This window comes from Ammospiza caudacuta, chromosome 3, assembly GCF_027887145.1.
Source record: "Ammospiza caudacuta isolate bAmmCau1 chromosome 3, bAmmCau1.pri, whole genome shotgun sequence".
NCBI classification, from domain to species: Eukaryota; Metazoa; Chordata; class Aves; order Passeriformes; family Passerellidae; genus Ammospiza; species Ammospiza caudacuta.
The window spans coordinates 74,838,804-74,854,556 of NC_080595.1; the positions used below are offsets into that span (position 1 = coordinate 74,838,804).

General features: G+C 42.0%; 1 protein-coding gene across 1 annotated transcript in view; it reads right to left on the reverse strand.

Annotated features, from left to right (window-relative positions):
* Nucleotides 1-15,753, reverse strand: part of MFSD2B (MFSD2 lysolipid transporter B, sphingolipid) — a 39,179-nt gene that overhangs the window by 7,211 nt on the left and 16,215 nt on the right. Inside the window, exons 6-10 of the mRNA XM_058801840.1 lie at nt 13,290-13,459; nt 8,995-9,085; nt 8,779-8,900; nt 6,360-6,443; nt 4,991-5,071 (exon numbers count right to left, since the gene is read on the reverse strand). Coding sequence (XP_058657823.1) covers nt 4,991-5,071; nt 6,360-6,443; nt 8,779-8,900; nt 8,995-9,085; nt 13,290-13,459 — 548 coding nt within the window. The remainder of the gene's footprint in view (nt 1-4,990; nt 5,072-6,359; nt 6,444-8,778; nt 8,901-8,994; nt 9,086-13,289; nt 13,460-15,753) is intronic.

The window sequence follows — 15,753 nt, forward strand, 5'->3', positions numbered from 1 at the left end:
GGTAGAATAATAGAATGGCTTGGTTTTGGATGGAATCTTTAAAAATTATCTCATTCCAGGCCCCCTGCCATGGGCAGGGACACCTTCCACTAGACCAAGCCGCTCCAAGCTCCATCCAAATGTTCAAGCCCTGGCTTTGAACACTTCCAGGGACAGGGCACCCACATCTTCTCTGGGCAACCTGTGCCAGGGCCTCTCCACCCTCAAAGTAAAGAATTTCTTCCTAGTATCCAATCTAAATTTACCTATCTGTCAGATAAAAGTCATTCCCCTTCGTCCTATCACTCCATGCCCCTGTAGGGAGTCCCTCTCCAGCTCTCTTGAAGCTGCTTTAGGCACTGGAAGGGGCTCTAAGGTCTTCCCAGAGTCTTCTCTTCTTCAGGCTACACAACCCAAGCTCTCTCAGCCTGTCTTCATAGGACAGGTGCTCTAACCCTCTGATTATTTTTGCAGTCCTCCTTTGGACTCACTCCACCAGGCTCACAGCCTTCTGAGGTTGTAGGTCCCAGAGCTGGATGCAGCATGGCAGGAGGGGTCTTATGAGAGCAGAGCAGAGGGGCAGAATCCTCTCCCCCAGCTGCTGCCCACACTGATTTTGAAGCATTTGGTTTTGTAGGCTGCAAGTTCACATTGCTGAACAATGTCATCTCGAGCATCTTGTCAACCAACACCCCCATTTCTTTCTCCTCAGGGCTGCTCTCAATCCATTCACTGCCCAGACTAGTTTTGTGCCTGGGATCCCCCTGACCCAGATGCAGGATCTTGTGCTTGGCCTTGCTGAACTTCATGAGGTTCCCACAGTCACACCTCTCAGGCCTGTCCAGGCCTCTCAGGATGGCATCCCTTCCCTCCAGTGTGTCACCTGCACCACACAGCTCAGTGTCACCAGCAAACCTGCTGAGGATGCCTCAGTCCCTCTCTCCGTGTCCCTGACAAGGATGTTGGACAGCATGAGTCCCAGTGCAGACCCCTGGGGATGACACTCCTCACTGGTCCCAGTGCAGACCCCTGGGGATGACACTCCTCACTGGTCCCAGTGCAGACCCCTGGGGATGACACTCCTCACTGGTCCCAGTGCAGACCCCTGGGGATGACACTCCTCACTGGTCCCCACCTGGACATTGAGCCATTGACCACAACTCTTTGGGTCATTGACCACAGCTCTTTTGCCATTATCCAGCCAATTCCTTATGCACTGAGTGGTCCATCCACTGAATCCATGTCCCTCCAGCTTAGAGACAAGGATGACATGCAGGACAGTGTCAAATGCTCTGCACAAGTCCAGCTAGACACATTCAGTTGCTCTTCCCTTATCCATGAACACTGATAATTCTTGGGAGATTGCTAATCAGCTTGGGTGAAGATTTTTCTGCCAGTTAAATAACAGAGATGATCAAATGTCCATTTCTATTCTAGGCCACTGGAACTATTTAATTTATTATTAGAGGCAATGCCTTAAAACATCCTCACACTGCATTTCAAGGGTAGTGGCAGGGCTTCAGTGGTCATTTTAAACTGTAAATAGATCATTTCACAGATCACCTTCAATCTTGATGAAGAGAAATTTGCTTTCATTTCCAATCACCTCTTTAAAGCCATACACATACTCAGCAATAAATAAACAAACACAAAAGTCTGAGTGGTTCACTCCACTCCCCACAGCCGGATCCACTCGTGACATTGCATGACAAGCCACCGAGGTTACCCTCAAAACCAAATTAATTTGGGATGCTTGGGATTTATTTTCTGGCAGTAGTTATAGTCACTAGATTTCTTCAACTTCAACTTGAAGCAATGGCCTTACAGGACTGAAAATCCACTTTTTAAAATGCTGATTGAATGCCACTGCCCAGCTGTCCTATACCCGTCACATGCTCCATCTCCCACGCCTGTGAACCACAGGCACAGCAGCACATGTAGAATCCAGAGCCAGGGGCTTATCTACAGGGCTTTTTAATGATGGGGATTAGTTTAACATTAAGTGTTTCAATCCTCTATACGTGCAGCTTGGGAGCTGAGGGCATGAGAAGAGCTTTCACAGAGAGTGATTCCCCAAAGCATTGCTATTTACAGTTCTGTATGATAAGTGATTCTGGGAGTCCTGCAGTCTAATCCATTATGTTTATGTTTTAAATGCATTTCCCATCTAAAGCATTTGCTCTCAAGCTAAGGAGGCAGAAAATAACCTTTCCTGACTTCAAGTTCCCAGCACAGGCAGATAATCCTTGCATTAGCCCAGTGTTGTGGCAAAATCGTTATTTCACCACAAGAGAGCACTCCAGCAATATCAGATTTTATGTTGTCTATAAGCAATTTTATGACTGCCTTATGCTCCACATGGGGCACCCACTCAGAAACCAAAGCACTTAAACAAAATTCTAGATCAATAATAATAATAATTGTAACTGTAATTTCCTAGAGAAAGAGAAGCAGGGCAAGCAGGACTGAGGTTACAATGCCCTAAAGCCTCCCTCATCCAGTGGCAGCGCAGTCATGGGGGCAGTGCTCCCACTGCAATAAACAGCTAATGCAGCTCCTTCTTTCTTACTTGTAAAGCAAATACTCTGTTATTGGCATCTGCTCTCTTGCCACAGGGCTGCTGCCCTCTGAGTTATAAACAACATCCCACAGCTATCCCGTGCCTTCCATCCATGCCCTGACAGCGCCGTGCAAGGTGACCCTGCTGGGATGCTGAGGCTGGCACTGGTCTCTGCAGCAGCACAGTATGAAGGGCAAATGAGGAAAAGGTGCAGGGAGGATGTGAGTGGAAACAAGATGGGAGAGTGGAAATGGGGCTGCAGAACCAGGACTCATCCAAAGGCATCTCTCCATGCTGCACAGTGCTCATAGATGGCAAATAAACAATTGCATATCTGTGAGGAGGTTCTCTTATTTTTACTAGATCCTGCAAAACCCATGGCCAAAAAATATTATTGGCCAGGATGGAAGCTAGATTTGTGGGAGAGAGCCGTCGTTGCTTTTAGACACATTGCCAAAACTATGAACCAAGAAGAGGCCACACTTGTTAAAATTTCTCCTGACAACTTCACCTCCTGTCACCAGCTGAGACTCACTGAGTGTAAGTTCAGTATTTGCCCCGTGAGGGCAGAGCAGACACCTAAATGAACACAGCACCTGGAAGCTGAAGGAAATAAACACAAGAGAATAATTTCCAGCTTGTGCACCAACCTGGTTGATAGCATTCTTCCTATCCTCCCAAGGATCCTGCTTGGGAGCAGGCTAATTCCTGATAATTCCAGAAATTCTAGGTTTTAAACTTCTAGAAACTTGAGATACTTAATCAGTAGTTAGACTTGTTGGTCATCTCTTTTGCGGAAATGGGTAAAAAGGGAGACATATCAGTGGAAGAAACCCAAGATTCTTGTTGCTTATCTGCCTGTTTCTAAACTCTTTGAGGGCTCTCTTCAACATAGACTCACCTTAACAGGACACATTAGTCTGGAGCCCTGTGACTTTTTTTTCCAGGAAACTGAATTTCCAATCACATGTTCACCCTGAAGGCTGAGTGAGGTTTTAGAGAAAAAAAAAAAGTTTTCTTCCCTGTCTCCCCTTGCAGTAGAACATTTCCCAGTGACAAACTTAGGAGCCTTAAATGATGAGCTTGTATTTCATAGTGGGAGAGTACAGATTAGTTGTACAGATCACACAAGGTGGTAGGGTAGGAAGCTCCTGTGATGCATTGTCAGACACAAAATCCATCACTGAGCACACACTGAGTCCCCTGAGAAATGTCTCCAAGGTGAAACAGAGAGGTGGCTTTTTTTCAATCCATCCCCCACTTAGACCATAACAGTCAAGCAACTCAACTGTAAAATTAAGGTAAACCATGTTTACAGAGGTGCTGACAGGCTTTCCAGTCATGTAAAACTAAATTTATAGAGCCAACTTGGTTGAAGAAAGCATTTTTTGTGGCCAAATAGACAGAGGAGGAGATTTCCTAAGGAGGAAATCTGCATTCCCAGGTCTAGTCAATGGGCCAATACTGCTTTTGGCAATTCTCTTTGCTAAAGTGGTAAAAAGAAATAAGAATGGGGCTCGAATTCCAGATGCCTACTTCAAAACACATAACACAATTCAGCATATTTGGAACTTGGGTTTTAAAGTTACTTCTGATTCTCTGGAAGTCATTACAACACAGCTTTTAATTCCAAAAATTATAACTGTTCAACTCTGTCACCAGACCTAAATTTTTCAGCTTTGTTCAAATTTTGACATATAGCTTTGGTCTGGATTTTTCAAGTCCTCCTGCTTTGTTGTGCACAAGGCAATTTTTCTTTCCTCTTTCATAAGTAATTGAAGGTAAACAGGGGGAAAATGGGGAGGAACAGGCCTATACAATAACTCACCAAGGATGATGACAGAAAATTGCTGCTGTCTGCACTAAGTAAGGGACTTAAAATAATCCATCAGTGACAAGGGCAGGCTCACTGAGCTGGCTTTGCAGAGCTGTGTCAGAGTTAAAGTAGGCCTCTTTTCTCAGGTAGGTCACCTTTTTCTTTACTTCACTAATAACTGTCCCTCCCTATTCAGAGGGATGTGGATGCTCCTAGAGGGGGTGTCTAACAGACTTTTGTTTCCTTCTGTGAGACTGAATTACAGACACCTCAGCACCATATAACAAAGACAAAACAAGCCTTGCACAACAGGTAACTTGTCAACACTAGGCAACTCAGACTTGAATTTATAAAACCTCATTGAAGCTCAGTTCTGAGAGCTTCAAATGAGGAGAATTTGTGGAGATTCTTAAATAAACTGGGACCTCCCCCCGGCATCAATCCGTTTCTTTAAAGTTTCCCTTGGAAACTTGGAATCTGTCTGAAATTTGGTACAGTGATTTAAAACAAACTCTGGAAAAGAGCAAATTTCACATAGATTGATGTTATAAGCACTTGAAAGAGCTCCTGAAGTGGCTCATTGTCAAACAAAATGAGCACAAGCAGAATTTTTTTTTCTCAGAGGATTTGCTTACCGAAATCCCACATGCTGCACACTTCTTGCCAAATCTCTGCAGAAACTTCTGCCAGAAGGGAACGCTCACCACTGCTGATACCTACAAGGACAAAAACCCATGTCTGTACTGTGCTTACTTCCACCGTCTTCTTCAGCTCTGAGCTCACAGACATCTTTTTGTCTAGTACCTAAAAGCCTGCAAGGAAGGTGAACATGCAGATTCTTGTTTCTCCTCATCCTTTGACCGACTTTTTAAAATTCATTGTTAAGCTATCCATCAGAGGGTTTTCCACAGTCAAATCTCAGAAGATAGTGTCTTAAAATTTCCTTTTCTAGTGCAAGCTGCAGCAGTCAAAGCTGTGCTCATTCATTAAGGTTCAAACATACTGCAAACAGCCATACTTTGTGCTAATGCCTCTTGCCGAAGTGCCTGAACCTGACAAATGATGAGTGAATTTAGCTCTACCCCATGGTACAGGAAGAAAGCTGAAGTGCAAGATAAACCTATCCTAAGATACACTTAAGAGTACATTCCATACTGAGTGTCCCTTCTTAGGAGCAATCTGTAAGAGAAATAGCTGCTTGCAGTTGACATTATTGTTTCAAACACTGAAATACTCCCCCATAGCAGCAACAACCACAAGCAATGTCATTCACCTATGCACTGAAGTACTGCTACTAATGGCAGCCTTACACTTGACCTTTATTTAAATGTCATCTAATTGTTAGTTATATTTCAGTCTTTACTTACTTTAACTCTACTGTCTCTTGTCTCTCTTCTTGGTGACCATCACTTGCAGAACCTTAAGATACCCAGCACTACTCTTTTGCTCTCCAACATCTTAGTCTTAATGGGTTTGGAAAAGATATGTCTTATAATGTGGGAAAGGATAAGTATCACCTAAACAAGCAGAAGTCTACCTCTGCATATTAAGAAAAAAGATTCTGTAAAAGGATCTTTTTGTCACACTGCCAATTGCTCTAGAGAGGAATCTTTGTATTTCTGGGTATTTTAAATATTTATCCTTGCAAGCTGCCTAGCCCAGAGGAGTCGTGTGTATGAATATGCAAATTGAAGTTGTTTAATTTTCAGCACATAGGACTGGGGAAAGGGACAAAGGAGGTAAAATTCCAAACCTCCTTTCTAGAAGCAGCTTCTGCCTTTTATAGAAGCTGTGGCTTACAGGTAAAAACAACAAGGAATGGATTAAAAGCTCCAAACCACTATTTTTTAATAAGTGCAATAGGGAACACCAGCTTTATTTCAAACAGACAATGAAGAAGACAGTGTAGCTTCCTAACAGCCCTGCTGAGACACAAAACTCTTCTTGCCTTCTGTAATTTTGTGCCAAAGCCCAGATAATATTTGGGAGAGAAGTGCAACTCACCAAGATGGTCACCACCAAATACTGGAAGTGATTGCGGAGGCCGGCAGCGTGAGTGCAGAACAGGACAAAGTTTCCCTGTTCCAGCTGTCGAATTTAAGACATTTGGTGATCACCAAAAGACAAAGGAGAATTTTAAAAAGACAAAAATTGCATCACACTTCATGTCAGCTAAATATAGATGGTGACTGATTTGTTAAATGTAGGGTTTAGGAGTCTCATTCTTCCCTTGTTTGCAACAACTTAAAGAAGTATTAATTGTCCCATTATCACTGGAATAACATGCCAGCAATGCTGGGCCAAGCAAGAGGTGAGCCACACCTAACAGAGCATAAAACTGACCAGAACACAAATGGCCCTATGAAAAGATTCTGTCTGGAGGCTTTATTCCCCATGTCCCAGGTGCCTTGTGTTGTCTCAGCTGCAGGCTACTGCAAGAAACTCCCCTTTCTCTTCCCCAGCAAGGCCATAAATCTTTCTCCAGAAGCTCTGACTCCAAAACAAGTAACATTTCAGCTGTAATAACACTCCTGCCAACTTCCTGTAGTAAAGCAGCTGGTTTTATATGCACCCTCAGCAATGGAGAGCAGCTTTGGGTCAGATATCTACCTACATCTGAATCCTCAGCAGATGGGAGGATCTAATTGCCCTATGTTATATGACAGGTGAAGCCACTGCCACCACCATGCCTCTGCAGAACTAAGGGGGGTTCTGAACACCAGAATATGATAGAGGGCCAGCTCCAGCAATTCTGCAGAAGCAGAGTGACAGAGGAGGATTTAATAATCATGCCACAGCAGCACGATCAATTCTTGCTCCCTTTGTGTGCTGGTAGATTACAGGTGTCCAATCACCTGTATACAAATTAGGATATCCAAAAGGTTGTATCCTGTCTCTATTGCCACAAAACCCTTCCCTAGTCTGTGTCCCTGTTTATGCTGCCCTAATTTTAGACACAGGATATCACACTCTGGAATTACAGCCAATGCATCTTTACCTGCCTATTCATTTTGCTGAGCAGTAATCCACTCTCTAATTTCCACACAATTAGTGTTGCTCCCTTGAGTAACAGCAAGCAAGGGTTGCTCATACTTGCTCCACTGGAGTAACTGAGCTTCCAGCTTCTGCCTCCCCTCACACCTTCCCTTCAGTCTGCACAAACAGCAAAACAGAGAGACATGAACTGACAGATGATCTCTTCCTCTCTGGGTGCTGTCAGCAAGTAGCTGGCTGCCAGCAACCAGATGTGCTCTGTATCCCTGCTGGCTGAGAGGATGCTGGAAGGACGTGGACAATAAGGGACCTTTCATCTTTCATCTCCTCCCTGTCTCTGCAGTTGCTCACAGTACCTGCAGATCCCAGACGTGAGCAGAAATAACTTCTGTTATTGTTTCTCACCCTTGGGTATTCCAGCAAGGACTAGCAGATGCTGTGCCCAAATCCAGGCCAACAAAAAAGTTCAGTGCTTCTTTGGCAAACAAACTTTTAAGCAGTCCTTCCAAGGAACTTAATAATTCACCAGGACTGCTGGTGAGCACAGCACTGCTCTCTCACATGTCATTTTCTTGCCTTCTGTCCTGCTATTCCCTTGAACAATGGTTCATGTGACTAAGAGTTTCTTGGTAAAAATGTAATAATTATTTGCTTTTCAAAATAAAGCAAACTTCAGCTGTTATGTACAAGTTCAGAGTAAAATAATGTATTTACTGAATTGAACATGTGCTAAAAGTCAGGCTTAAAAAGCCTGCTGTACATATGGGGAGTGAGGGTTTCTTACTGAGTGGCTTTTCTACAGCTCCTCTCTTTGGGAGGATGCACCGCATCTTTTCATGAGAACCACATCCAATTGCAGGTCCTCATTTCAAAATGAGCTCTACCTAACTCTGACACAGGTGAGACCTCCTGCCTCTGAATGTCTTCTTACTCTGACCTAATGCCTTCCACCACAAAAGACTCCACAAGACCCAGTTCAGCCACTATCTGAGAGCAGTCACCTCCACAAAGGAGAGGGGCAACAGTTTAAACAGGGTACACAGAGAGAGGAACAGACAGAAGAGAAAAAGCATTCTCTAAGCAACTGAAACCAAAGGAGACTGTGCATGGATAACACAGAATGACCCAGACTGGGTCACTAGGACTAGTTCTTCACCTTTTATGAAAAAAAAAAAAAAGAACAGAAAGGGGGAAAAAAGTCTTTAAATGGTCATGACTTTGGCTTTGCCCCTCCTTTGTAAGAACAATCTCCAGCCACACAAGACCCCAGGAACCAGAAGAGGACTTGGTTCCCTACTGATTTACAGGGGAAGGCAACACCCCCTAGATCACCCCTCCAGTCACCAGCCAAAGGTTATTTGCATTTCAGACTCTCCCATGCTGGGAGTGGAATGAGGCCAGCAGACAGACTGAGAGGGTCTGAAGTTACCTGAACTGCTGTCGAGATGAGAAGAAATGAAGCTGTAAGCTTCACATATGGACCGTGCTTCATGGTGAGTGCAAGCCCCTTACAAAAAGGAATTGCTCTGTCTGAATTTAAGGCATAAGGATCTAAGAGAAGCAGAATACATAAAATAAAAACCTTTTCAATAAAGGAATTTGAAATAACTATTATTAAATTGAGGCATATTTAAATATAACTTACCATCCCTTTCCTTTACTCCAAGAAAAAGAACGACAATTCCAAGGAGATACACACCTGCTATGACCCCTGCTGCAATCATGTAAACTTTTGCCTTTCAAAAGGAAAAAAAAGACATTGAAATCTTGACAGGAGAATAACAAATCATTATGAAAATTTCAGTCCCTTTTTGGTAAGCCACCTGCAAATGAAGAAATGCCCATCTGCATACAGCCAAATGCATCTGCTGCCTCTCTGAAAAAATGTTCACTTCTGCAGTTCATTTATAAACCACACCTGCCTTAGGATAAATTCAGGGCATATAAGTATATATTTCTTGAAGTAAAAAGAAAAGAAGAAGAAGCAGTGAACAAAAGGGTTACTGTGTTGGCAACCTGAATGTTTTAAAAATTTGCTTATGTTGAGACTAACCACAGACATACACAGTCACCTAATCAAAACCATGCATCATCCACAGAGACATTCTAATTTTCAGTAAGTCCAGTTGATCTGGCTACACAAACTGCAATCTGGAATTTCATGGTGCATGGGAGAGTTCTCAGTACTGAGGTAAACATAGTTACTACAGTTTCTGCATTTACACATAATGATAATAATGACACATGATGATAATAATGAATTTTAGAAATCATACTTACATGCCAATGTTTTGAGAGTATGGTACCTTGCATGCTGGTTTTCCCAGTTATTTAGTGACATATCCAAGCAAATTCAAAATCTTTGCTTCCTTTTAGCCAGGGAGGCAAAGCCTCCAAGGATACCTCCCACACCACCAGATCTCATTTACTGTTTCTAACTCTGATTACACTGACTTTGAATTAAAGCTTTAAAAAATATTTTGCTTTAGTATGATGCAACAATTTACCATATACTGTGTTATCAAAGATAGCTAATAGAGCTTTTTAAAACAATGATTACTTGATATGAAAACTGAATTTCAAATTATTGGTTATATATTGTAAATGAAATTATTATAAGTCTAAGAAGAAATTGGCAAAAAAATGCAATTACAAGAATGTAGTTCAAAATATAAAGACAGTATAGGTGCAAATGCATTCAAATGAACCATGTAAGAATATAAAATTTTCAAGAAAACAGCTTTTGTTAAGATGTGTACATTTCAGAAAATAACTTGGTGAGATAAAGGATTGCAGGACTATTCTTTATATGGAATAAAGGTTTGGGTTTTTTTATATCAGAGCTATAAATTAAGTCACAGAGTACTTTCACACTGTTGGTTATGGCTTGCACAGAATATAGACTACAGTAGTGGAGATATCTGAATTCACTTAAACAAACCTATTTCAGCCTAAAATGAAGCTGGGGCAGGAGAGAAGGGGATTAGAAAAAGGGATAGTAACAGGACTCCTTTATGATTTTCATATTTTGTTTTTATGTATTTGTTAGTTTGCTTGAAACATTTGAATTAAATGTTGTGTTTCATAGGCCATCATTAAATGAACTTAAACTACCAAGGGTATTCATGGTCGGCCAGATAAGATTCTCTAACCCTGAACAAAACTTGTTAGCCTGTTCACAATTCCATCAATACCCATGTTTGGTTTCCAGTAATAAAGATCCATTCATAAGCTTATAGTAACAACTTCAGGAGAGCTTAAAAATTACCATTTTTTCCACTTCCTTTTTTTCAGTAAGGAGCAAAATAATGCCAGTTGTTCACTAAGTGCTTTTTAAACTAGGTGTGCTCTTGAGCAGCTGAGAATTAGTCCTTGTGACAAAAAGAGTCAGGGTCATATTTGTGAAGGGCACTAAAAGAAAGTCAAGATTTGCCCTCTTCTAAATATTTCCTGATGGAGGTACTTCAAGTTAAATTAATCTAGTCTGGTCTTGCCTCAACTTGTAACTTAATGCCCATCAGCCATACAACCAAAATTAAGATCCATCAAGGTCTCCTCTTTATTGTGCAATTAATTAGGTGCATATTCTGCTGTGTGGTGTGAACAAAGGGCAGGTTTCCAGTCACACTGCAACTTCAGGATCTGATAAATGTTTGTGTCTGAAAGCTTTCCCATAATTTCCCAGTTTTAGTATCTAGTTTAATGGAAGATATTGCCTCTACCTACAAACTCTGGCTACTTTAAGCTATGGATTTTTGTTAGTTTTTCAAATTAGAAAACTACTTGACATTCAAGCCATTGTGAAATTTCTTTCTCCATCTCCCTCTGAAAGGACAGGAAAACACATATGGTTAAGCAGAAAGAAAATAAATCAAGATTGTGTATTTTTTTCCCCTTGAAAGCCATTTCAGAGGTTTCAAAATATAAATTGGGGATTTTAGTCTGAAGTAGATTCAGACAGGGAATCTGCTGTACAATGAAATTCAGCTTGCTCCGTGACTTTTCAAACTTCTTGTCTTGACAATTCACAGAGGTGTAATAAACACAGTAGTGCTCTGCATCAAACCGTTGTCCCAGAAGCTAAAAAGGAAGGCAGGATGAAGTTCTGTGTCTCGTTAAAACACACACTACAAGTTACCAAAAAGGCATCTCCAAAAACACATTATTCAACCAAAGAATGGCATGACCACCTAGGGAAGCAGCCCAGCTGTCCTCAGACTTTTGCCCAGATCAGCTCTGTGAGAAGCCTGTGCCAAAAAAAACAAGAATTAGGTGGCACAGAGGCAAAGAATAGTGTCTGGAAATGGGGGGAGGCAAGGCTTTGACCCTCCCTGGGCCACCAGTGCTGATACCAGACTATGCAAATCCAAAACATAGATAAAAACATGCCTTAGCCTGTGATTTTACTGCTAGTGAAGCATGGTAATAGGAGCTACTGCCTTGCATTAGGAAGAGCACAAATATGTACTTCCTCTTTTGCATCAAGCATTTGAGATTAGATTCATGTCAAGGAATCTTCTTCTTCATAGGGTATTTTATATACTGGTTGGTGCTTGCACTGACATAGCAACAGATGAAAGTATAAAAAGAAAGGATGAATCCAGTAATTGGTAAATTGGAACCAACAATCTGCTGATTTCACAAGTGACCTAGGGAAAAAAAGCCCTACACCATGTAATTGTTTAATTCAGGGCCTGTTTCAAGACCACTGCAAACAATGGAAGACTATCAAATTGTGTTAACTGAGGTTTGGATCAGATTTTAGGTTTTCCTCCCAGATACAAAACCTTCTTTGTTTCTCAAAAAATATAAAACTCAAGTACGAGGAGATTAAATTATTTGTGCAAAATTACAGGAAAAGCCTGTCATGGAAAATTAAATAAATAAGCATGGATCCCTAGGTTCATTCCACATGTTAACCACTGAGATCTGCCCCCACTAATGGCATGTTACCAATCATTTGCTTTCAACAGTGCTTTGTACCTTCACAAAAGTACAGATTGCAAATACGACTTGGTTTTGTTCACAAAATTGCCATTAATGTGTACAGATCTCCAGTGGTACCTCCTCTGGAAATCAGTGTTGCTGAACTGAAAGATCCTGCTGTAGCCACACTTTTTTCATGGAATCATAGAATGCTTTGGGTTGGGTGTGACTTTCAAAGATCATCTCATTCCAGCCCTCTGCCATGGGCAGGGACATCTTCCACTGGACTAGATTCTGAGCCACATCCAGCCTGATATTGAGCACTTCCAGGGATGGAACATCCACAGCTTCTCTGGGCAACCTGTGCCAGTACCTTGTCACTCTCACTGAAAAAAAAAAAAATTTAAAAAATCTTCCTAATATCTAATTTAAATGTACCCTCTTTAGTTTAAAACCATTCCTTCTTGTCCTGTCATTACAAACTCTGGTCAAAAGTTTCTTCCATCTTTAAAATCCCCTTTTTGTACTGAAAGGCTGCAATAAGTTCTCCCTGAAATTTTCTCTCCTCCAGGCTGAGTCCTCCAACCTTCTGATCATTTTTGTGACCCTCCTCTGGCTCTGCTTTAATAGATCCAAGTCTTTCTTGTGCTGGGGTCCCCAGGACTGGATGGAGTATTTTTGGAGGGGTAAAATGTGCTTTTCTTACTAAGTTTCTATAAACTGTAAATCAGCCCCTAGTGAAAAGTAAGGGTGGCCAAGTCCTTCCCAGCTGCTTTATGGGTTTGGTGCCTCCTGCAAAGCTCCTCAAAGAAATTCTGGTGTCACACTGAGGAGGAGTTGCAAGGACAGCAGAGATGGAAAGCATTGTCTGCAACAAGGTCATTGCCTGAGCTCCAGCATCACAGATTTCAAGGGAGTCGTGTTCACACTCATCCTGCTGGACATGATCTGGTATTAGAGAAACATCCCCTACCCTTCTCCATAGGATATTTTAGTGTGTTCACAGACACTTACTTGGTGAGACAGAAGATCTGAGGGGTCTGGAATGCTGGGAGTGTCATGCCAGGAGTCAGTGGTGTTTACTGAGGGATTCACAGTGCAGTGGGGAGAGACATGAGCACTGGCCACAATCTGCCCCTGAAGTGAAGCTCCAATCAAGGTCCCAAGCACTTCCATGGTCATTCCTAAAGAATGAAAGCACAAATGTGCACTGAGGATGGGAATCTTGTTCATCTGTCTCACTGAAGGGAAATGTTATCAAATCATTTCCTCTTACAGGAATGAGCAATGCCAAGAACAGAAGAACTGAAAGGTCAGTAATAGAATGGTTTCAACGGCAGAGTTTTATCATTTATTTTCTCATCAGGTTTGAGAAGAAGCATCCATGAAAGAGCCTTTTCTATACAAGCTGCATGAGAAATGTGAATGCTGAGATTGGGAGCCACAAGGGGATAACATGGAGATCTTTCATCTTGAGGACCAGAGTGGAACTACTTTTTAAATGCCATTTCTTCCAAAGTAGGACTTGGAGTCATGATATCAGACTGTTCATCTCAAACTTGGCAGCAACTTGTGAAGCACTTATCTAATCAGACCTCTGAGTCCTCCAGCTGTAAAATAAAGTGATACTTGCCTCAGGTTTATGGAAATAGTACAGCTACAAAGCTCTTGGAAACAGCGGGTGCTGTTCTTAATTGCCTAAGGCCAGAGTCAGGCAGAACTATCTACCTCAACCTCAGAGAACAATTCAGATCACTAATTCTCACCAGAAAAAGGGATCATCTAACAAAAAACAACCAAAGCCTTCACTTAGGAAAACAAAAATCTAACCCTGGGGATCATCTTGTGAAATCGATCAACAACCTGACCAGGTGTTGCAGCTGTGTTAAGGCAAATGGTGAGAAATTTGGGTTCTAAACCCTCCTCACCCTGAGGGATTTCAAGCCTGCTGTGCCTGTTTCCCTGCAACACGGCCATATCCAGCATCCCCATGGCCAGGAGATAAACTGAATTCCTGTCCTAGCTCCAGAGACTTTTTACACATTTTGCATAAAGATACATTAGGGCTGAATGCATGAACAGATTAAAGATGGCGGAAAAGTCTTCCCATTTGTGAGGGAACGCACTTCTCATTGACCCAAACTTCAGAGTTTTTTTTCTATTTTTTCTCTTTCAGTGGCTCCCAGGGTCATATGTTCCTTTCTGAGGAGCACCATGGAGGATTCTGAAGGGATGCTTCCAGAGCAGGTTGTGTCCTGGTGGTTATCATGCTCCCTCTGGGATTTGACAGCTGTTTCAAAAGCTCCTAGGTTCATGTTTATTCAAGTCCCCTGATCTATAACAGCCTTCAGTGACCTCAGACACGTGACTTTTTGTGCGTCCCTGTAAAGGAATAAAAATACTTCACCATCTAAAGGGAGGGCAATGGACACAGATTGTGAGGGGTTCAGACACTGCAGCAATGCAGGCTGTCTGTAGCTATGCAAGATCCAGTAAGGAGAAGAGAGGCTCCCTAGGAGACCTGGACCTTTTAAACTATTGCTACTTTGTTCCCTAACTGAAAATACTTTTGAGTGGAAAATCGGAGGCGCCATGCAACATTAATTTAAACCAATGGGAAGTAAAAAAAGCCCCTTCCCCGAGCTTCACATCCAATCTTACCAGCAATGTTGCAATTCAGTCCATGCACACAAAAATCCTGGCAGATGGTGGAAATCAAACTCCAACCTGGTCTGAAGTGTTTGGACACAAACTGGTCTCAGTTGGGCATTGCAGAGCTTCCAAACTCAGTGCAAAGGCAATGCACTCAAATCACACCTTTCATTCAAACACCACCTACACATTCATCACCTTTGTCTAGGGCTCTACATCTGCATTTTATCAAGAACTTGTATAGAATAAAACCCAGAAGCATCATTAGAGGCACCAGAAATATAACCACTGTGAAACTATTTTCTAAGTAGTGGCAAGAGCTGAGGAACAGGTATCCTTCAAAGTTCTTGTGTGCCCAGAATTTATGATGTATTACTTTCCACATCAGCCAAGAAAGCTGATCTGCCAGCAGATTGTACCCTGAAGTAGGTTATATTTTGGCCAGAATGTAAGTAGGAGTTATGTTAAAGCAACTTTGGAATCCAGTGTTTCTACCTTGCATCAATAGCAACAGCAGAATAAAATTTATAATAAGCAGTTCTGCTTGTCTCCAGCAGAGGGTAATGGATCCTCTGATCCCAACCTTATTTTTAAGCGCACACTTCATATGACACAGCTGTTTTTCTTTTACAGTTGAAGAAATGCCTGAACAACTGACTGCATCCAAGACAGTATATCAACAGGAAGAATTCTCTATGAAGCCCAGAGAGAGGCAGAAGTGTTTAAGTAAAACACTTACCAAAAAAGGAAAAGGTAAAGAAAAAGGTTCTCACATAAGCATAACCATTACAAGAACCCTTTCCTCCAAACAAATATTGTATCAACA